Raw genomic sequence first — 21,304 nt, forward strand, 5'->3', positions numbered from 1 at the left:
GTCGGAGCCTCCGCGCAGGGGAGGAAGAGGAGGAGGGGAGAGAGGAGAACAGCCTTGCTCGGCCCAGCTGCGCCGGTGGCGTTCGTCAGCACAGAAATAAAGCGATCGCATGGAAACCTGCAGCCGAGCCGCGGCGCGCGACCCTGCGTGTGGTGTTTCGGAGGTCGGAGGCCGAGCGTCCCGTGCTGCGCGTCCTGCGCCGGCTCCTTCCTCCCGCCCGGTCTCGTTCTTTTCTTTCCCGAGGCCGTAGGGAGCGAGTTCCTCGCGAGCGAGCGCAAGCGCCGCTTCGCTGGTGCTCCACGCTCGGTTTCCGGTGGGCCGGCGTGGGTCGGCGGGGCGCCGGGGCGCTGCGGGTCCCCGTCCCGGCCAGCGCAGGCCTGCCGCCAGCGAGCCCGTCCCAGCTCGGGCTGGAGTCGCCGGTTGGGTCCGTCCGAGCTGCGGCGTCGGGCTGCGTTCCGTGGCGGGCTGGGGGTTGGCGTGCGCGGGGAGCGCGAGCCGGCGTCTGGGCGGGGCCGGGCGTTCGGAAACGGCGCGTGTTTGCGGGAGGACCCGGCGCGGCCGGTCGGAGCTCTCCCGGCTGCAGCGCCCGCGCCCCTCGCCCTCCCCGGGGCCGGGAGCCTGGGTGCCGGGCGCGCGGGGCCGCCTGCCCGCGGGCGCCGTCTCGGCCGGCGCTCCCTTAGCTCGGCAGATTTCTGCTCCGAGCCCGCTCCGAGCCCTTCGGCCGGCGCTCCGCTTCCCTTTCCCCCTCCGTCCGCGCGGAAGGGCGTTTTGGAGATTTGCTCCGTTTCTCGCCTGCCCCGCGCCGGGGAAGCCCAGGTGGTGATGGAGCGCGCTCTGCGCGGCGGGAAGAGCCGGCGCGGGACGGCAGTCGCTTGAGGCTCGTCGGGGCGGGGGGGTAACGAAGAGCGGCTTTAATTTGTGTCTCCTCTGCACTGTTCACACCTACCTCTGGCAGCGGCCGGGCCGGGGCGAGGCCTGGGAGCCGCGGCCTCAGCGCCGCGCCGGGACGGCGGCGCGCGTAGCGAGGGCGCGAGCGGCCGGGCTCCGGGCTCGTGCGTCCGTGTGCAGCAGCGGTTCCGTCTCCTCCGAAGGGATTTTCACGTTCCCTCCCCGGCTTCGTTGCCCTGCGGCGCGCTGAAACGCGGAACCTGCTGAGCGGAACGCAGCGCGCGGCCGCGACCGGGACCCGCTCGCTCTCGCTGGGACGGCTGACGTGGGTGCCTTCGCGCGGCGGCGAGGGAGGGGAGCGCGCGGCGGCGCGAGGGGTCGGTGCCCGGGCGTCCCCGCCGCGAGGCCGCGGGCGCCGGCCCCGTCCGAGCCCCGGCAGAGGCAGGCGCTGCGCCCCGTCCCGCGTGCGGCGGCGGTTTGGGCGTCCCCCTCCCCTCCGCTGGTGCTGCTCCCTCCGCCCGCCGGCTCAAAGCACAACGCGGGGGCGGCCGGGCCGCGGGGCGAGGGGGCTGCGCTCCCCGGGACCCCGGCCCCGCGCGCCTGCCCGTGAGCCGCGCCGCCGCTGGGGCGCAGTTTTGATGTGCAATTTAAAAATAGGAACAAAAAAACAAAACAAAACAAAAGTATGAAACCCCCGCGGGGCCGTCGCGCTGGCCCCGAGGCGCCGGGTGCCTCGGTGGGCGCTGAGCCGCGCCCCCCCCGGGCGCCCCGGGGAGCCCCGAAATGGGCCCGGGCCGGCGCAGCGCCGGTCTCCGGGGGAAGATCGGGGCGAGCAAATCCCTTTGTGCGGGGACGGGAAAGGCCAAGGCGTTCGGCGCCCTCGCGGTTCTGGGGCGCGCGGGATGGGGAGGGTGGGGGGGGGGAGCAGCCCGAAAAGCCGCCCGTCCCGCAGCGCAGCCGCCCCCCCGCCCGCCGCCCCCCCGCCCCGCCCCGCGCGCGGTTCCCTGTGTCTCCGGTGTCCGTATTCGTATTTTCAGAAATCCTGCATCACCTTCGGGGGAGGGGGTGGGGGGGGGAAGGAACGAAAAAGAAATTAAAAAAAAAAAAACAAAAAGGAAAAAAAGAAAAAGAAGAACCAAGCGTTCAGACTTGATCTATTTTCTACGATGTGCGCTGCGACCAAGTCCTGTTACTCAGTGTGGCTTCAACGATGTTTATTAAAACGCTATCGCTTCTACGGCCCCGCGTCCTTCCTCTGCCGGCGGCCGCAGCGCGGGGGGGTGCGCGCGAGCCCCCCGCCGCCGTCCCGCCCCGCGGAGCGCTGGGTGCCCCCGTCCCCCGGGAGAGGACGGGGCGAGGGGACCCCGGAGGGGCTGGGGGCCGCGCGGGGCTGGGCCACGCGGCCTCCGGGGACGGCGGGCGCCGCCGGGGGGTCTCGCGGGGAGGGGGGAGGGTCCGGCGGCGGGGGCAGGTTTGGGGGTCCCGCCGTCCGTCCCGCTCCGGTTCGCCGCTGCGGCGGGTGCGGGGCGCTCAGGGCTGCAGCCAGGCGCGGACGGGGCCCTCGGCGAGCGCGATGCCCAGCATGATGGCGGCGCCCAGCAGGAACCCCGCGTTCTGCAGGAGGAAGCGGCCCCAGCCGCCCTCGCCGGGGCCCTGGGCGCCCCGCAGCACCTCGGGGAGCTGGGGCACAGCGCGGGGCTCAGCGCGGCCGGGGCGACGCCCGGCGCGGCCGCCGCCACCCCCCCCGGCCGCCCCCTCACCATGTCGGCCAAGGCCACGTAGAGGAAGACGCCGGCGGTGGTGGTGAGGATCCAGGGGGTGAGGTGGGACGCGCTCTGCCCCACGGCCGCCCCCGCCGCCGCCCCCAGGCAGGAGAGCAGCGCCGAGAGCAGGTTGAGGAGCAGGAGGGTGCGGGGCGCCGTGCCCGCCCGCAGCAGCACCGCCAGGTCGCCTGCGGCGAGAGGAGCGTGGCTGGCGGGGTGCGGGGGTCCCGCGGCCGCGGCGGGGGGGACGGCCACCTACCCAGCTCGTGGGGCAGCTCGTGGCAGAGCACGGCCAGCGCGGTGCCCAGGCCGCTGGCGAGGCTGTGGGAGAAGGCGGCGCCTGCGGGAAGAGGGTCCTGTGCCCCCGCTGCCCCCGCGCCCCTCCCGCTGCCCCCGCGCCCCTCCCGCTGCCCGCGCCCCTCACCGATGGCCAGCCCGTCCGTCAGGTTGTGGACCCCGTCCCCCAGCACCACCATCCAGACGATGTCAGCGGCCCCGGGGCTGGGGGGCAGCGTGGGGCCGTGGGAGTGTCCGTGGGGGCCGTGGGGCTCCAGCTCTGGCGCCGGTGCCGTCAGGTGTCGCAGCTCAGCGCCTGCGGTGGGAAAGACGCGGGGTGGGTGCCGGCGCCCGCGGGCTCCGTGGGGTGCGGGGGGCTCTTACCGCCTTGTGATGGTGCCAGGACCCCCGCGGCCACCTCGGGGGTCTCTCCGGGGGCGCGTCCCTGGGGAAGAAGAGGCGTTGGGTGCGAAGCTGGACCCGCTGGAACCCCCCCGCCCTCCCCGGCACCCGCGGCTCTCACCGCGGCCTCCCGCCGCCGCCGCAGCATCCCCAGGAGCAGCTCCACGAGGAAGAGCAGGTAGATGCCCCCCAGCACCGCCAGCCCCTGCCGCACCACGGCCCCCGCCTCCGCCGCCGTCTCCGGGTGCCTCCCCTGGGCCTGGACGCGGGCGACGCGGCGGCTCAGGGACCCGGACACCCCCGGGTGCTTCGTGGCGGCCCGGACGCGTCGGGGCGGGGGGGGTACGTACGTGGGGCCAGAGGTGCAGCAGGGCGTCCCCGCAGAGCGTCCCCACGGCCAGCGCCACCAGGAAGGCCAGCAGCGCGCGGAAGAAGCGGCGGCTCAGCAGCGGGACGAGGCCGACGGCCAGCGCCGAGGGCAGGCTGATGAAGGCGACGGCCAGGAGCCCCCAGCCCAGCGCTGGGGGGGCGCGTGAGGCCGTGTGTCCAGGGCAGGAGGGCGCGAGGCTCGGGGGGGAAGCAGGATGGGGACCCCCAGAGCTGGGACTGTGGGAGCCTGGGGCACCCGGGGACACGGGAACGGGGGGGCAGGGAGCAGGGACGTGGGGACCGGGCGCTGGGGGGGTGCGGGGGGCGACGAGGGGACAGGGTACATGGAGAGCTGGGGGTGCAGGAGCCGGGGATGCGGGGACAGGGTCCCGCCGGTGCGGGAGCAGCGGCGCAGGGACAGCGGGCGCGGGGACAGGCGATGGGGGAGCAGGGACGGGGCGACAGCGGCCGGGCCCGCGGGGACCCCTGGGGCTGGGGCTGCGGGGCCGGGGGAGCCAGGGACAGGGGGCCCGGGTTGGGGTTACCTGGCCACAGGGCCCCCCCCGGGGGAGGCAGCGTCACCTCATCGCTGTGCTGGATGCAGACGCGGCTGTCGATCTGGTAGAGCAGGGCCGGGCAGAGCAGCGAGAACTGCTCGGGCGTCAGCTGCGACACCGGCTCCAGCCCGAAATTCACCAGCAGCTGGGTGACGTTGAGGCACTGGGACGGGGCGGGGGGCCGTGAGCGGCGCTGGGGGGCCGGGGCTCCCAGGTCCGGCTGGCGGACGAGCGGCCGGGGCTCCCCGGGGGCTCCCGGCGAGGGAGCGGGACGGCGCGACCCCCCCCGGCCCCGCTCACGTCCTCGTGCGGGTGCTCGGCGCTGGAGTGCTCCAAGCCCAGCACCCTCCCCAGGAGGCCCAGCCCGGGCTGGTCCCGCCGGGGGGGCTGGGGGCTCCCGCGGCTCCCGGGGGCGGTCCCGGCTGCGGGGGGCTCGGCGGGCGCCGGCTTCGTCCAGCTTTGCGTCGGGGACGGCCGGGGGCTGCGGGAGGCGAGCGCGGGTGAGCCCCCCGCCGTCGCTCCGGCTCGGCGGGGCGAAGCGGGGCGGCCGTACCTGGGGCGGCGCGTGGGCGGCGGGGCGCTGGGCGGCGGGGCCGCGCCGTGCTCCCAGGCGGGGTGGCGGTGGCGGTGCTTCTCCTCCTGCACCTCGAGCAGGTCGAGGTGGCTGACGTGGCCGTGGCCCAGCTCCTCGTGCTGGATGCGCACCACGCGCACGCGGCCCAGGCCCAGGCTGCCCAGCAGCCGCGCCAGCCCCTCGGACGGCAGCGTCCCGTTGGCGCCGTACAGCCCGAAGAGCTGCTGCAGGTAGTAGCCGTGCTCCTGCGCCGCGTCCTCGGGCAGCGCCGCCGGCCGCCCCCCGGCCCCCAGGGCCAGCAGCCCCAGGGCGCCCAGGAGGAGCCCGGGGGGGCCCATGGGGCCGCAGGCGGCGGCGGGCGGACGCGGGGCGGGGGGGGGGTCCCCGGCGGAGCGAGAGCGGGGCGCTGGCGCGCGGGCGGCGGGGAGCAGCGGCGTCCCCACACCCCCCAGCCCCGGGGGGGCCTCTCGGGACGCGCACCCTCCGTCCGGCGGCGGGACGGCTGGAAAGCAACAGGCGGCTCCAGGGTCACGGCGCGGGGACACGTGTCCCTGCGCTCAGGGACGCGGGGGGGGGCAGCCGCTGCCCCGAGCCCCCCCGCGGGTCGGGGTCCTCGGGGTGGGCGACGAGGGGGTCGTGGGGGCGACGCTGGGGGGGGGGACACGGCCACTCTCGGCCTTGAGGGGAGGTTTTGCAACGGGGCGGCTTTTGTGCGGGGGGTTAATGTTTCACCGGCGCGGCGATAACGCCAGCGGCACCCCCGCCCGCGCCCCCCCGCAGCCCCCCGGCTCCCACCCTGCTGCGGGGACGCGGGAGGGCCGTGCGCGGCGGGGGGCACACGGAGCCGCGGGCGCGATGGCGGGACGGCCGCGCCTGTCCCCCCGCTCCACGTGGGCCCCGCCAGCGCCGCAGGGCCGGGACAATCCCGGGGCTCCGGGAGCGGGGGCCCCGCTGTCAGCCCCCCCCCCGACCCCGCGGCAAGGGGTCCCATGGGTGCCCCCCCCCTTTCCCGGCGCTGACCCCCTCCCACAGAGCTGGGCCCCGCCGCCCCCGGCATCGTCCCGTTCGTGGGACCCCGTCCCGCCGGCTGCGGTGGGGGCGTTGCCCGTGTCCCCCCGGGACCCCCCCGGGACCCCCCGCACCCCGCCGGGGGGCTCACCTGGGCCGCGCTGTGCGATGGCGGGGGCCGGGGGCCGCGCCACCGACCGGCCCCCCGTCCCCGTCCCCGTCCCCGTCCCCGTGCGGCGGCCGCGCCGTCTGCTGCGCCCGAAGCGGGGGGGGCAAGGGTCACCCAGGCGCTGCGCCGGGAGGGGCCGCGCGGGGGGGGCCTTAAAGGGCGCGGGGGGTCCGGGCCCCCCGCCCAGGCGCGCAGGGAGCAGGCGAGGCGCGGGCGGGACGACAGCGTTTATTAACGCCCGGCCCTGCGCGGCAGGCGAGGGCACGCGGTGGGGGGGCTGCGGACCCCCGGCTGCCCGGGACCCCCGAGCCCCGCCGCCCAAGACGGGGGGGTCCCGGGCCACCCCGGCGGCACCTGAGCGGGGGGCGGCGGGGCCCGGCCGGCCCCCTCCTCGCCCGGGGACCCCCCCAGAGCCCGGCGGGGGCCGCGGGGGGGGGGCGGGGGTCCCGCCCGTTATCTCTTGCCGCTGCGCCGCGTCTCCTTGCCGTTGCTGACGGGGCCGGCGGGGGGGCCGGGGTGGCCGGGCTGGCTGCGGGTGATGCGGCCGCTGGGGGGGTGCGCGGGGGCGCTGGGGGGGTGCGCGGGGCCCCCCGGGCTCAGCCCGTTCCCGTTCTGGCTGTCGGGGGCTGCAGGCGGAGCGCACGGGGGGGGGAGGTGAGGCCGGAGGCACCCCCCGAGGCGGGGGGGGGGGTCTGCGCCCCCGGGGCGGGGAGGGGGCCGCGCGCCCTACCTGGGGCCGCGGCGGGGGGGCCCTGGCCGCTCTGCGAAGCGGCCGGGCTGGCGCTGTCGTTCTGGGCCTGCGGGGGAGACGGAGACGCCCCGTGTGCCGCGGCCGCGCTCGGGGGTCCCGGCGGTGCCCCCCCCCTGCCCCCCCCCCCAAACTCACCCCTTTGCTCTGCGCCTGCTGCGCCGCGTACTCGGGGTTGGGCTCGCTGAAGTTGGGCACCTCGGAGTAAACCATGCAGAACCTGCGGCAGAGCGGGGCGGTGGCCCCCCGCCGCGCCCCGGGCCCCCCCGCCCCGGGCCCCCCCCGCCCCGGGCCCCCCCCCCGCCCTTACTCGCCGATCTTCTGCAGGTCGCCGCCGCGGCCGGTGTAGAGCGTCAGGCAGCCCTTGAAGACGGAGGCGTACCTGGGGGGGGGCGCGGGGGGCGTGAGGGCGCGGCGCGCGCGGGCGGGGGTCCCGGGGCGCCCCCCACCCACCCCTTGGTGAGGCGGATGATGTCCCCGGGCTGGATGAGGTTCCCCACATCGTCCCACACCGAGATGTTGATGCTGCCGCTCTTGTCGGCCACCTTGCAGGTCCGCACCTCGTGCCCGTCCTTCGTCTTCGTCACCCGGCCTGCGGGCGGCAGGGCGTCGGGGGGGGGCGGGGGGCGCGGGACCCCCCCTCCGCCCCCCCCCCCCGGCCCCGGCACCCACCCGTCTCCAGGACGATGAAGATGAGGTTGAGGTTCTTCAGCCCCGGTTTGACGTCCTTCACCAGCGTCTCGCCGCTCATGGTGCCGGCGGGGGCTGGGGGGGCGGGCGTCACCCCCGGCGCCGCGCGGGGGCACCGGGGATGGGGGGCACCCGGGATCGGGGGGCACCCGGGATCGGGGGGCACCGGGGATCGGGGGGCACTGGGGATCGGGGGGCACCGGGGATGGGGGGCACCCGGGATCGGGGGGCACCCGGGATCGGGGGGCACCGGGGATCGGGGGGCACTGGGGATCGGGGGGCACCGGGGATGGGGGGCACCCGGGATCGGGGGGGGCACCAGGGAACGGTGGGGGGGAACCGGGGATCAGGGGCACTGGGGGTGAGGGGGGCACCGGGGATCGGGGGGCACTGGGGATCGGGGGGCACCGGGGATGGGGGGCACCCGGGATCGGGGGGCACCCGGGATGGGGGGGCACCGGGGATGGGGGGCACCCGGGATCGGGGGGCACCGGGGATCGGGGGGCACCCGGGATCGGGGGGGGCACCAGGGAACGGTGGGGGGGAACCGGGGATCAGGGGCACTGGGGGTGAGGGGGGCACCGGGGATGGGGGGGCACCGGGGATGGGGGTGCACCCGGGATCGGGGGGGGGCACCCGGGATCGGGGGGCACCGGGGATCGGGGGCACCGGGCATGGGGGGGCACCGGGGATCGGGGGGCACCGGGGAATGGGGGGCACCCGGGATCGGGGGGCACCGGGGATGGGGGGGCACCCGGGATCGGGGGGGGCACCCGGGATCGGGGGGGGGCACCGGGGATCGGGGGGGGGCACTGGGGGTGAGGGGGGCACCGGGGATGGGGGGCACCCGGGATCGGGGGGCACGGGGCATGGGGGGGCACCGGGGATGGGGGGCACCCGGGATCGGGGGGGGCACCAGGGAACGGTGGGGGGGAACCGGGGATCAGGGGCACTGGGGGTGAGGGGGGCACTGGGGATCGGGGGGGGCACTGGGGGTGAGGGGGGCACTGGGGATGGGGGGGCACCGGGGATGGGGGGCACTGGGGGTGAGGGGGGCACCGGGGAACGGGGGGGGGAACCAGGGATCGGGGGGCACTGGGGGTGAGGGGGGCACCGGGGAACGGGGGGGGGAACCAGGGATCGGGGGGCACTGGGGGTGAGGGGGGCACCGGGGATCGGGGGGGGGAACCAGGGATCGGGGGGCACTGGGGGTGAGGGGGGCACCGGGGATCGGGGGGAACCGGGGATCGGGGGGCACCGGGGGTGAGGGGGGCACCGGGGATCGGGGAGCACCCGGGATCGGGGGGCACCGGGGATCGGGGGCACTGGGGGTGAGGGGGGCACCGGGGATCGGGGGGGGGGGCACTGGGGATGGGGGGGCACCGGGGATCGGGGAGGACACATCGGGGATGGCGGGGCAGCGGCGATTGGGAGACCCCGGGGGTAGGGGGGGCACCGGGGACACCGGGGGTGGGACCCCGGGGATGGGGGGGGCACCGGGGGCCGGGGCCGCTCCCGGGCCTGCTCGGTGCCCTGCCCTCCCGCCCCGCCACCAGGGGGCGCTCGCACCTCCCGCCTCGCCGCGCCCCCGCCGCTGCCGCCGCCCCCCCCTCGCTGCGCGCGCTGACCTGCCCGAGCGCCGCCGCCGCCGCGGGCACTCCCGGAAGTCGCCGGCCACCACCCCGGGCAGCCAATCAGCGCGCGAGGGGAGGATAACGTCCCTCTCTACCGGCTAATGGCGACGCAGAGGGGGCGGGCCTTAGAAGCAAGGTGGCGCTAAGGCCCGCCCCCGCCCCGCCCCGCCCCGCCCCGCGAGTTCCGGCCCCCTCGGCGCCTCTCGGCGGCCAGAGCGGCGCTTCCGGCGCGTGGCGGGGCGGGCGCTTCCGGCGGGGCGGGGGTTGCGTAGCAGCGCGGCGGGGCCGGGCGGGGGAGGCGGCGGTGGAGGCCGCGGCCGCCCCTGAGCCCCGCGGCGTCCCGGAGCCCGGCCCGGGCGGGCGGCAGGAGGTACGTGGGGCGGGGCGGGGGGGGGGGGCTGCGGTACCGGGAGCGGCCGGGCCCGGGCGGGGCGGGGCGGCGGAGGGCGGGGTGGGCGTGCGGCCCGGCCGAGCCTCGGGGGCAGCGATGGGGGTGGAGGAGGCCCGGGGCCGGGGCCGGGGCCTTTGTTGCTCCGGGCCCCCCGGTAACGCGTCCGTGCGGGCCGCGGGGCGGGGGGAGCCGGGGGGGTCCCCCGGGGCCGGACGCCGCCGCGACGCCCAATTATTGCCAGCCCCCCGCGGGCCCGGGGCGGCTCGTTGGCCGGGGAGCAGCCCCGCGCCCCCTGCCCGGGCCCGGCCTCGGGAGGGCGGGGAGCGGCGGAGGCGGGCGGGGAGCGGGGCCCGGCCCGGGTTGCGGCGCGGCTCCTCCCCGCCGCCCGTGTCCCGCCGCCCGCCCGGGGCTCTTGGAGCCGAAAACGCGAGACCGCGGCGGCGGCGGGGGCGGCGGGGGCCGCGCAGCGCTGCGGGCCGGGCCGGTTCGCGCTGCGGGGCCGCGGAGTGGCCGGGCGGGTTTCCCGTTCGCACCTCCCCGCCGTCGGTTCTCGCAGCGCCGGAGCCAGCGGAGCAGTTGCGGGACAACCTGGGGTTTGCGTGGGAAGGCGTTAAGGTGCCGTCTGGGCAGCCGCTTTTGGCGGGGGCTGCGTAACGGAACCGCGCGGGCTTTACCTACCGGGCAGGTGCTTCCTCCCCGCGCCGCCGGCCCGCCGCAAACGCCTCGGCCCGCCGTTTCGCCGCAGCGACGCTCCTTCTCGCCGCTTGGATCCTGAAGGCGAGGCGGAGGGGTTTTTTGGGTTTTTTTTTTTTTTTTAACGCGCTGGAAGGGAAGGTGAGAGCGGTCTGAGGTGCGGCCGCGGACCCCTGGCCCCCGGGGAACGCGTGGCTGCGTTGGGTCGGACGGGGCTCGCCGGGCGGGCGCCCCGCGGTTCCTGCGCGGGTTACGTCGGGAGGGCCGCGGGCGCTGCGCAGCCGTCCGCCTCTGCTTTCACCACGCTTACCTCCCCTTCCTTTTCCTTCTCCCCCGTGACCAGGTCCGCGCCGCCTGACCCCGCGCCTCCAGCGCGGCCCTGGAAGAGCGACGCTTGAACCCGCGGGAGGGGAAAGATGGGCCATTGGGAGCGGCGCCCTGCACAGCGCAAAGCCGGCCCAGCCCTGCCTCTTCGCTGCTCGGGGAGGAATTCTGCCGCGGAAGGTAAAGCAGGCGCCCCCCGAAGCTCTCCCCGTCTGCGCGCGGGGGGCGTTTTAAATCCCTCCTCCGCGCACGCGGCGCCTCCGGCACGCTGCAGTTGGGTTGCGGCAGCGTTTGTACCTGCTGCTGCTTTGTAAACGCTCGCAGCCGGCTGCTGCCGGTACCTTTGAGCTCCTGTTTCTCTGAGAACCCTGGTTGTGCTCTGCCGAGAGGAAAGATCTCTGCGCGCCCCCACGGCCGCCCCGTCGCGGCGGGCAGCGCCACGCCTGCGCCCGCTCTCGGCACCCGGTCGCCCCCGGGAGGGCTGAGCCAGGCCGCTGCTCCGAGGGGCAGCCCGCTGCCCGCGCGTCGGTGCGCGCCCGCGGGGAAGGACGCGGCTCTCGCCCTAAAGCCGTTAGAGAGCCTTTGTCCCAACGAGCGTCTGCAGGGAGATAGCGAGGTCTGCCTTAAATTTCCGGGGTTTAGAGTGAGTCCTGCCAGACTGGCTTAAAGCTGCCCCTGCCTGCTCTCCCTTCCCTTCTTTCCCTTGGCGCTCTGGAAGGAGGGCGCGCGCTGGAATTCCCAGAGCGCTCCTGAAGGAGCGCGGATCCTGCGCCGGGCAGGGAAGGCTTTGTTCAGGAAGCGCGCGGGAGCGCTGGGAAGGCTGCGGACGCGGGCGGAGGCCACGCGAAGCGAGCCGCAGGCAGAGCTGGAGGTGGAAGCGCATGGTGAGGCGCGGTGCCTGCCCGCGCTTCTGCTGCTCAGCCCGCTCGGCGGCGGGCCGGCTGCGGGGCACGCCGGCAACGCTGGGAGCGAACGGGATCCGTGCCGCGCCGCGGGGCCGGGGTCGTTCACCGCGTCCAAAGAGACCCCTCGCACCCAGGCGCTTCGGAGCGAAGGCTCAGAGCTCCTCGGTCCTCTCGCGCGCTGGCTCTCCGTAGGTGTCCCAGGACACCGGCTGGGCCTTGGCGCTCCCGACGAGCCTCCCAGCGCAGGGACCAGCCTTGCGCCGGACGGGCAGCGGTGTTCGTGCCCCCCGCGCCTGACGCGGGGTCGGAGCGGGCAGGGCCTGCGATCCAGGCTTTGGAGAAAAAGGGAATTTTTTTTTTTTTCTGTTTTCCCTTTGGGAAAGCTCTGGATGTGAGCTGATGTTGAACAGATCAACACTGGAGGAAAAATCTTTGTGGAAAGAGCTGTCCCATTCGTCCTGTCAGTGCTTTTGGCTCTTCATTAGCAAATAACGAGCAGCGTTTTTGCAGCAGCTGAGCGGCACGACCTGGTGAACGCCGTCCGCGGCAGGAGCCCAACGAGCACGGCGGCGCGGGCGGCACCCCGTCAGGGCGAGCAAGCCGGAGTCGGGACGGCGGTTAGCCTTCCGGACGGTCCCTCCCGCCCAGCGCGCGGCTCCATGGCGGTGCTGGCGTTCGCCAGGTCGTGCCGCTCGGCCGCCGCGGCCTCGCGGGGCGCGGAGGCTTGCCGGCCCTTCCCCGAAACCGGAGCTGCCGCCGGGATCGCTGCGCCAGCGTTCCCTGCGAGCGGAGCGCGAGTCGCTGCAAACTGCCGTCCGCGTTTGCGCGGCAGCGATCGGGAGAGGAGCCGCCCGGCCGCGTTTGGGCTGAGGCTGCCCGAGCGCCGATCGGCTCCTCTGCTGGGGAGGGAGGGCTGCCGCTCCGCTGTCATTAGCGGGGCGGTTAATTACGCACATGCCGAGCGTGCAGGCAGAACTGGTTTGTCGCACCTGCTGCTCTTCACCGGTCGCTGTTGATGGAGGAGCTGGAGTCGGGCGAAGCGGCCGGCCTGGCCTGCGGACAGGCGCTCCCCTCCCCTCCGCGCAGCGCTGCGCCGGATGCGGCCCGCGGACGTCCCAGCCGCGTGCAGAAACTCCTGGGAAAGCCGCCGAGCCACGCAGGAGAGCCAGACGCCGACAAAACGCGGAGAAGTGCGGGAGCAGGCAGAGCAGCGCCACCGATCCGATCCCGCGGCCGCCGCGTCGGCGCTCCAGGCCTCGCCGGCGGCGCTGAGCTGGGCGGAGCGCAGGGCTGCCCATGTGGGGCGGACTCTGCACCCTGCCCCTCTCTGGTGCCGGCGTCGGGAATCGGATCCGCTCTGTCACGCAGCGCGTAACGCGGGTGGGCGCTGTAGCGGAATGATCAGGAACGCCGGGAAGGTCTGGCCGGGTCGCGGCGCTGGAGGCAGCCGCTCGGAGCGGCCCGGCCGGGGCTGTGGGGCCGGACGGAGCCGCTGAGCCAGCGCTGACGCCCAGCCTGTTTTCTCCTCGCTGCTGGCCCCTTTCCCTAACGCGCAGCCGTGCGCCTCCCGCCTGCGTGGGCGCCGGGCGCGCGGCCCCGGAGAGGGGAGCCGTGGGGGTTGTTTCGCTTCCGGAGCAGCTCGGGACGTAGGTGCCCAGCAAACCCTGCTGGGGCCTGGTCTGAGCAGAGCTCCCGGTTCCGGATGAGCGCGGCGCTGGATCTGCGCGCAGCCTGCGGGGAAGCCCCGTCAGCTGGGACCGCGCAGCGTGTGCTGGGCTGGTCTCCGTCCCGCTGAACGGCGCGCTTCGGGAGCTGCGTTGCCGCGCGCCCGCGTCGGGCAGAGGGGCTCTGTCCGGCTCCGGGTTGTGGCGCGCGGCTGGGTTCAGCGTTGCTCGTGTTGATCTCCGTTCCAGACCGCTCTTCCTGCCTCGCGCGGCGCCGGGGCCGTTCCGCTGTCCCCAGCGCCCCGCGGCCGTTGCCCGGCCCAGAGCGGGGTGGCCGCGCGCTGCGCGCTCCTCTCCGGCACGTGGCTCGCGGGGGCCCGGCGGGTTCGTCACAGCTGCTGGCGGCGCCGCGCGCTGGGACACGCGGACTCCAGGTGCCGGGGGCGTCGCGAGCCACAGCGCGCGGAACTGGCGGTCGCCCCGCTCGGACGCTGCGCCCGCCGGATGGCTCGCGGCAGAGCAGCAGGCCCCGCGGCCGAGCACCGTGGGGCCGGTGGAGCCCCTGCCGTCGTACGGGAACGGCTGCTGCCGCCGCAGCCAGCCCGCGTGCTGGTGTGGGGGTTCCCTGCGACGCTTCCGTTGCGTCCGGTCGGGAGCTGCGAGGCACGGCCTCGGCACCGGTGACTCTTCCGTCCGTTCCTCGGAGCAGCGACCGGGCCGAGCCGCGCCCTTCCGCCTGCCACCGTGATCGCGCCGGAGCCGCCTCCTCGCCGGGCCGGTGACGGAGCCCAGCCGACGCCCTCGGCGGCGCTGCAGCCCTGCGCAGAGCCCCTGCTCCCACCCAGCTTCCGCCGGGGCCGGCTCCGCTGCGAGCTCTGTCCCCGCGCCCGCTCTCCCCGTCCCCTGCTGTCCCGCCGGCCACGCCGGCAGCGTCTTTCCTGGGTGTCGCCCGGCCAGGGAGCAGAGCCCGCCTCGCACCGGCGCGGGTCCCGGGGCCGGGAGCCAGCTGCCGCGCAACTCTGACTTCTTCGCGTTTCTGGGTCGCCGTGTTCCTCCCCCGGAAACGTGCCGGCAGCGCCCCGACCGCCTCGGGAACCGCGCAGCCCCCGAGGTGCTGCGCTTGCTCCCCGCAGCGACCAGGGGTGGCAGAGCCGGGTGCCCCAGCGCGCCCGCGGCGCAGAGCGGCGGGATCGCCGGCGTCCTGGCTCCCGAGCCGGCGGGAGCTGCTGCAGGACGGCCCCCCGTGCGTCCGCGCGTTGTTTTCGCTGCCTTTGCTCCCCTCCCCCTTGCTTTCCGCTTTCCGCTCTGCGTCGTTTGCCTCAGCAGGCCGATGGAATTAGGGGAGGTTATTGAAAACGCCGCTGCTCCCCGAACGGGTTCGTTTCGCGCTGTCGCAGCTGCAGCGCGGCTCTGGTCTGTGCTGGCCACGCTTTTGTTGGAAATAACGAGAAAATGGTGTCTTTGTCCCCGCGAACCGCGCGAAGCTGGCGCTGGAGACCTCCCGCACCGGCTAATTAAGTTTGATTTGTTTTGGTTGGTTGGTTTTAATTTTTTTAAGGGATTCTGTCTGGTCTTCTGCGTTTCCACCGCAAGGATGGGCTCCCCTCGTCGCCTGGCAGCAGCCACAGGCTCGGCGGCGGGGCTGGCTGCGCGGATCCGCTCGAGGAGGGCGGGCGGGCGCTGCCGGCGGCCCCGGGAGGAGCCGGGCACCTCCGCGCGTGCGCGCCGGTCGCTGCGCTTCGTCCCGTCCTGGGCTCGGCTGACCGCCGTGCTCTGGTTTTGCCGGGCGCGTTGTTGCCGTGTGTTTGGTCGGCGGGTGCTGGCTCCGCTCCCGCCATCGCGTCGGCCTCGCCCCGGGCTGGTTTGTCGCTGGGAGCCGGGAGTTCCCCGCAGCCGGTGGGTGCCGGCTCGCTCCCCGGACCGCGCCCGCGGAGGCAGCAGCAGGGGACGGCGCGTGGGGCGCAGGGAGCCGCTGTCCCGGGAAGGAGCTGGCTCTTCCGCTGCGGCGAGGCTGGCTGCACCCGGGACGGCCCCGGCACGGAGCCCGGCGCTGGGCTCGCTCGTTAGAGCTGCCCCTGGAGCCCTCTCCTCTGCAAACCGGCTGCAACGGTGGGGAAAAACCAAAGCCCAACCCAAACCCAAGAGCCAGCAAGGAGAGAAATGGCGGCAGGGTCGGTAACGACGCGTGGGACGGGAGCAGCGCCAGCTGCGAGCTCCGGCCGTGCCCGGGCTGCCGCAGCCGGTCGCGCTGGGAGGAGAGCGCGGGGGGTTGGGAAGCGGCGCGCAGCGAGGTGCTCGGCTGCTCCTAACCGCTGCTCTTCTTCCCTCCGCAGGGTTCTGGCGCCGGTGATGAGCGATGGGGTATGATGTAGCGCGCTTCCAGGGGGACGTTGATGAAGACCTCATTTGCCCCATCTGCAGCGGGGTCCTGGAGGAGCCGGTTCAGGTAGGTTTCCACCGGAGCAGGGGCTGCGGCTGCTGCGGGCCCCCGGTCGCAGCTCCGGGCTGCCAGGCGCGTCCATCGGGTGGGCGCCGCGCAGCCGGGGCGCTGGCTGAGCTCAGCGCGTTCTCCGCTTTCCTCAGGATGGCGTGAGGCAGCCGCGCGGGTACGGGAGTGGCAGCGGGGGCAAAAGTCCGCCGGCGTGTGAGCTCTGGTGGCGCTGGGCTGGAGTTGTGGGTCTGCGGGTGCCCCGTCAGCGGGGAGGCGTGCGGAAGGGGAGGAGGTGGTGAACTCGTGCTGGGACAGATTTCCCTTCCCCCTTTTTCCTCACTCCCATCTTAGCTTCTTCCACGCGCCAGAGCCGAGCCGTTTGACTTGTGCTGGAGCCTGGCTCGGCTCTCCCGCTCCCCTCCCGCCGGGAGGGTGGACAGACGCAGCCCTGGCGCCGGCATGCGGACTGGTGCCCGGCCCGGCGCGGCCGGCTGGACTGGCGGATCTCCGCGCTGCGGCTGGAGCGGCGCGCGGGGAAGGAGGCTGTGAGCAGGGAGCTGCAGGGCGGAAGGGCCGTTGGACGGGGATTTCCCGCGAGCTCTTCCGGCGCGGCGTCCCGCAGAGCACCGCACGCCCTCCAGCGCTCCCGTGCTGCTCGGTGGCCTGTGTTCGTCACCGCGGCCTGGGGAGAGGCTACGGGGGCTCGGCCAGGCCCCCCGCTGCCGCTGCCCGGAGCGCGGCGCTGCCTTCTGCGGGGACTCTGCTCCCCGGCCCCCCTCGCCTCGGGCTCTGCGTGCCGCCTCCCCGCGCCGGCTGAGCCGTGGCCGTGTGCCGGGCGCCGGGGTGCCCTCTGCCTAAATCCGGCTTCATCCGCAAGAAAGCGGGTTAAAATCAAACTCGGCTAATCTGAAACACGCGCGCAATTATTGCGCTTTCATCGCTTGCTAATGAGCTGCGTCACAAAGGCCGTGACTTGCGAGCTGCCCGGCAAAGCCGGGGCCGTGTGCCGCGTGCCGCAGCCTGCCCGCGCCGAGGCTGGGGGGGACTGCGGCCTGTTGCCGTTAAAATTCCAGCTGTGCTGATCTGTTGGCTCAGAACACGCTTTGCTTGTAAAGAGTCTGTCGGCGTGCGACGGCGCTGGCAGGCCGGCGGGGAAGCCGCAGGGCGGTGGCGGTGTTCCGAAGCGGGTTTACCGAAATCCCCCTTTGGGGACGGGGTGTCACAAAGCCCCCCGCCGCCAGGCTGGGCGCCAGCCGGGCCCTCCGAGCCTTGGTGCGAGGGGAGCGCGTTCCTGAGGGCTCCTGCCGTGTTCCTCCGTCCCGGGGCGTCCCTCTGCCTGGTCACAGCCCCTCCGGTGCCCGCTGGGCGCGCGCAGGGCCCTGCCCAGCCCCGGGATTGCAGGATCTCCAAGGACGGAGATTCCCCGGGGCGCGTCGCCCTGTGGGGAGCCGAAGCTTCGCCGAGCAAGGCCTCGGGGAATCGCGGCAGAGGAGCGGCCGTCCCCGTGCCAGCCTGGCGCGTGCTGCCCTGCCCGGCGCGGCTGAGCTGCCCGCTGGCCCCAGACGCTGCGCTCGGCAGCTTGGCTCGCGCCGCAGCTCCCGCGCTGAAACTCCCGAGACGGCCCTGGGCCTCGCGCGGGTGAATCCGAACTCGGCCCGCGTCCTTTGCCTTTGTCGGCTGGGACGGGGTGGCCTGCGGGGCGCTGGGGAACAGCAAGACGGAGCCCTGAGCGCGCCTGCCCTTCCCGTAGCTCCCGTGGAAAGCTCCGCGTGGTCCGGAGAGCTGGCGCCTGCCCTGCCCCCCCTCCCCAGTCGCGGTACCTCTCAGCCGCGCCCGGGTGCCGGAGCGGAGCCCAGCTGCGTGGATGGTGCAGCGACGGTCTCATCTCCCTGGAAAAACGTTGAAATTCCGCGTCCCGAGCTGGCGTGCCCTTCTGGAGGCGGCGTTACCTGGGGTGTGGCAGAGCAGGAGCGCTGCTCCGAGGGGTCCGTGCCCCGTCCCAGGGAGCTGGTCTGCCCGCCGGGCACCGCGCGGCTGGGGGGAGCGGGAACGCGGGTGGGGCTGGGCACACCGGTTAAAACCAGGGCTGGGCGAAGCTGGGCGGCCGCTTTTCCACGGGAAGCTCCGCGGCGGCGGCTCTGGCGCCGGAGTGGCAGGCGCTGCGCGGGGCTCCGGCCGTAGGGGTCTGGCTTTCGGCGGCTCCTTCCCCCCGCGCGGACGTTGCGCCTCCTTCGGCAGCGGGGCTGCCCCGTCCCTTGCGTTCCTCCCCCGAGGCAGCGCCCGGCTGCTGCGCGCCCCGCAGAGACCCGGAGTCTTTCTCCGCGCGAGCCGGCAAACGCTCCCCCGGCGTTTGGGTGACGCGCGGCTGTCCTCTGCCCCTCCGCAGGCTCCCCACTGCGAGCACGCCTTCTGCAATGCCTGCATCACGCAGTGGTTCTCCCAGCAGCAGACCTGCCCCGTGGACCGCAGCGTGGTGACGGTCGCCCACCTCCGCCCCGTCCCGCGCATCATGCGGAATATGCTCTCCAAGCTGCAGATCACTTGCGACAACGCTGTTTTTGGCTGCACGGCGGTGGTGCGCCTCGACAACCTCATGTCTCACCTCAACGACTGCGAGCACAATCCGAAGCGCCCGGTGACCTGCGAGCAGGGATGCGGGTGAGCATGGCCGCGGGGCGCGGGGCGGGGCAGAGCAGGGGTGCGGGCACGGGGCAGGAAGCTGGGGTTCAGTGCGGGTTCGTGCCCCAGCCCTCCCCGGGCCCGCCGGAGCTCGCGGCGCCGCGCTTCCCGGGCCGCTCGGCACGCCCTCCGAACTGGATTTCTTCTGGAGACCGCTTACGTGCTTGTGCCGCGTGCTCTGCCGCATGACCTGCCCTGACGAGGGGCCTCCGCCTTTTCTTGTAACGCCGCGCAGCTTGGAGATGCCCAAGGATGAGCTGCCAAACCACAACTGCATCAAGCACCTGAGATCCGTGGTGCAGCAGCAGCAGACGAGAATCGCCGAGCTGGAGAAGACCTCGGCCGAGCACAAGCATCAGCTGGCCGAGCAGGTAGGTCCAGCGCGCGAGGGGATGTCCCGCGGCGGGGCCTCCCGCGGGAAGGGTCGCCTGCTTGGACGCCGAGCGCCAAAAAAAGCTTTGTGGGCGAAGAAAGCGGCTGCAGAGCGGCCCGAGCGGAGCGCAGCCAGCGCTCTGCTGCGGTTCTGCCGCTCTGCGCGCAGCCGCCGGGGTGGGTGTCGCGGCGCGGGGCTCCGCTCGTGACGCGCGGCCGCGGGGCCGCCGCCGTTGGGCAAACCCCGCCGCGTGCCGTGCCGTCCGTTGCAGAAACGGGACATTCAGCTGCTGAAGGCCTACATGCGCGCCATCCGCAGCGTCAACCCCAACCTGCAGAACCTGGAGGAGACCATCGAGTACAACGAGATCCTGGAGTAAGGGCGGGCGCTCGCTCGCGCGGGTCGGGGGCGGCGGGGAGCCCTGCCTGGGGGCGCACGCGGGGCTGGGGGTCTGAGGGGGCGAGGGTGCGGTTTGGGGAGGGGGCGAGGGCGCGGGTGGGGACGTTTGTGCTGGGGGCAGCGCGCGAGCCGCTCGCGCGGTGGGTTCAGACCGTTTGTGTTCCTCCCCGCATCCTGCCCGCCGGCGGGAAGCTGCCGGATCCCTTCCTCTGGAGGAAGCGGCCTCTCCGCCCGCTTTTCTTCCGCTCCCCCCGGGGAGGGGGCAGCAGAGCTGAACCTCGCCGCCGGGTCCCGTTCTGGGGGGAAACGGGGGCGTTCCCCTCCGGCCCCGCTCCCGGGCGCGGAGCGGGCCGGCCCCTCGGTTCTGGCGGGAGCCACCGAAGAGGCGCGGCCCTGACGGCTTGTCCCCGGTCTGTCACCAGGTGGGTGAACTCCCTGCAGCCGGCGCGGGTGACGCGGTGGGGCGGCATGATCTCCACGCCGGACGCGGTGCTGCAGGCCGTCATCAAGCGCTCGCTGGTGGAGAGCGGCTGCCCCACGTCCATCATCAACGAGCTGATCGAGAACGCCCACGAGCGGAACTGGCCGCAGGGCCTGGCCACGCTGGAGACGCGCCAGATGAACCGGCGCTACTACGAGAACTACGTGGCCAAGCGCATCCCCGGCAAGCAGGCCGTGGTGGTGATGGCCTGCGAGAACCAGCACATGGGCGAGGACATGGTGCTGGAGCCGGGGCTGGTGATGATATTTGCGCACGGAGTGGAGGAAATCTGAGGACGTGCCGAGAGAAACGCCTCGCGCTGACGAGGGAGAGGAGGGGGCAGGCGCAGAGGTCGGACCGGGCGTGGCCGGTCAAAACTGGTGTTCCCCGCGCGCCCGCTCAGGGCCCCGCTCCCCCCCGGGCGCCTGGCTTCCGGCTGAAGCGATTAAACGCCTCTGGTAACTGCTACTCCAACGCTCAGCCGGCGGCAGCGCGCGCCGCGGCCCCTCCACGCTCACCCCTCGCCTGTCGCCTTCCCCGCTCCACGTCTTTCCAGGAGAGAAGGAGCCACCGCTCCGCGCGCTGCCGGACTCCTCGGGCCCAGCCCGCGTTCGGGGCGCTGGGGCCGCGCCCAAAGCCCGGCTCCCGCCCCGGCCCGGACCCCGAGCCCCCACTCGCCTGGTGCTGGGGGCTGACCCCGCGGCCCCGGCAGCCCTCGCTGGTCCGCTGGCCGAATCCTCGCTGGGCTCTCTGTCCCTCGCTGGATTCTCCGTCTCTGCCGCCGTCCCGGGGTCCGCTCCCCGCTCCTGCGGGCTGGGGAAGGGGCTTGGCCGGGGTGTCCCGGCTCTGGGCGCCGGCGGGGCCCTGCCCGAGCCCTGCCCTGCCCCGCCCCGCAGCCGCTGTGAGCCAAACCGGCCGCCGCCGAGGGCTTGGGCCTCGCCCGGCGCGGGGGCAACCGGCCGTGGGGGACCAGCCTTCCCCCAACCCTCGCCCCGTGCCTCCCTCTGCGCCCCGGGACCGGCCACGTCCCCGCGCTCGTCCCCCCGGCCTCTGCCGCCCCGCCGCCCTGCCCCGCGCGCGCCGCTGCTGCTCGGCTCCGCTTCTCTGCCGTTCCTTCTCCAGCCACCGCGACTGCGGCTCTGTGGTTTTTTGTACTCTGGGCATCTCCGCGCCCCTCTCCCCGCGGCGCTCGGTTTGCGCGGTGCCGCGGCCGGGCGTGCCGAGCCTGCTTGCCTTGGCTGCTGGGAACTTTTATTTATTGCGTTCGGTTGTTTTTCACAGCGCTCCGTCGCCCGTGCCGCGCCGCGCGGGCGGCGGGCGTTCGCCTGCTCAATAAACGCCTTCTGGTCGCTTTTTGGGCGCCCTGGGGTCTGCGCCCGCTCGCCGAGCCCCCTGCCGGGGGGTGCGGGGCTCTTTGAGGAGGGGGGCCCGGCCCGAGAGGACACGGGCGAGGTCGGGGGGTCCCTGCCTGTCCCGGGGGGGGGTGCGCGGGGCCCCTCCCGGCTCTTTGGGGCGCTGTCGCCGCGGGGGTGCGGGGTGGCTGGGGGTCCCGGCCGCCGGGGGTTGGCCCCCGTGCCCCCCTTCCCCAAAAAGAACGAAACCGCGCTGCCCCGCGTCCCGCTGCCAAAAAGCGGCAGGGTGCGGGGGGAGGCCCCCGCGTGTACCCCGCAGCCCTCCCCCGGCCGCCCGTCTCGGCGGCGCCGTTCGCCCCGGCAAAAGGAGCGGGCGGCGCGTCACGGACAGGATTCGAACCTGTGCGGGGAAACCCCATTGGATTTCGAGTCCAACGCCTTAACCACTCGGCCACCGTGACTCCCGCGCCACCCTGCGCCGCGCTCCGCCTAGACCGGGCCGCCGCGCGCCCCGCCCCGCCCCGCCGACCCCGC

At 74.9% G+C, this 21,304-nt stretch overlaps 3 protein-coding genes and 1 non-coding gene across 5 annotated transcripts; 1 reads left to right on the top strand and 3 right to left on the bottom strand.

The window, feature by feature from the left end:
• Positions 1 to 2,085: 2,085 nt before the first annotated feature.
• SLC39A5 (solute carrier family 39 member 5) lies at positions 2,086 to 6,045 on the bottom strand. Its single transcript, XM_086768956.1, has 11 exons — positions 5,989 to 6,045; positions 4,809 to 5,331; positions 4,556 to 4,736; positions 4,244 to 4,418; positions 3,680 to 3,849; positions 3,451 to 3,588; positions 3,312 to 3,372; positions 3,076 to 3,243; positions 2,911 to 2,991; positions 2,649 to 2,839; positions 2,086 to 2,568 (listed from the first exon to the last, which is right to left on the bottom strand). Exons 2-11 carry the CDS (start codon positions 5,165 to 5,167, stop codon positions 2,419 to 2,421), a joined length of 1,674 nt encoding a protein of 557 aa, XP_086625082.1. The 5' UTR covers positions 5,168 to 5,331; positions 5,989 to 6,045; the 3' UTR covers positions 2,086 to 2,418.
• Positions 6,046 to 6,218: 173 nt separating this feature from the next.
• On the bottom strand, positions 6,219 to 9,133 carry NABP2 (nucleic acid binding protein 2). 2 transcript variants are annotated; one of them, XM_086768996.1, is made up of 7 exons: positions 9,072 to 9,133; positions 7,427 to 7,519; positions 7,267 to 7,346; positions 7,065 to 7,136; positions 6,893 to 6,952; positions 6,737 to 6,803; positions 6,219 to 6,632 (listed from the first exon to the last, which is right to left on the bottom strand). In XM_086768996.1, exons 2-7 carry the CDS (start codon positions 7,503 to 7,505, stop codon positions 6,460 to 6,462), a joined length of 531 nt encoding a protein of 176 aa, XP_086625122.1. In that variant the 5' UTR covers positions 7,506 to 7,519; positions 9,072 to 9,133; the 3' UTR covers positions 6,219 to 6,459. The 2 variants fall into 2 exon arrangements, with proteins under 2 accessions (XP_086625122.1, XP_086625123.1); XM_086768997.1 differs by having other exon boundaries at positions 6,893 to 6,974; positions 7,208 to 7,346; positions 9,072 to 9,112.
• Positions 9,134 to 9,318: 185 nt separating this feature from the next.
• On the top strand, positions 9,319 to 19,886 carry RNF41 (ring finger protein 41). The gene is made up of 7 exons (XM_086768972.1): positions 9,319 to 9,448; positions 10,506 to 10,666; positions 15,389 to 15,501; positions 17,873 to 18,144; positions 18,401 to 18,536; positions 18,810 to 18,913; positions 19,360 to 19,886. Exons 3-7 carry the CDS (start codon positions 15,412 to 15,414, stop codon positions 19,709 to 19,711), a joined length of 954 nt encoding a protein of 317 aa, XP_086625098.1. The 5' UTR covers positions 9,319 to 9,448; positions 10,506 to 10,666; positions 15,389 to 15,411; the 3' UTR covers positions 19,712 to 19,886.
• Positions 19,887 to 21,149: 1,263 nt separating this feature from the next.
• TRNAS-CGA (transfer RNA serine (anticodon CGA)) lies at positions 21,150 to 21,231 on the bottom strand. The gene has a single exon. It is a non-coding gene; the product is annotated as a tRNA-Ser (tRNA).
• Between the last annotated feature and the right edge of the window lie 73 nt (positions 21,232 to 21,304).

The sequence above is a fragment of the Chlamydotis macqueenii genome, chromosome 29 (assembly GCF_036417535.1).
Source record: "Chlamydotis macqueenii isolate bChlMac1 chromosome 29, bChlMac1.mat, whole genome shotgun sequence".
In the NCBI taxonomy this organism is placed as follows: Eukaryota; Metazoa; Chordata; class Aves; order Otidiformes; family Otididae; genus Chlamydotis; species Chlamydotis macqueenii.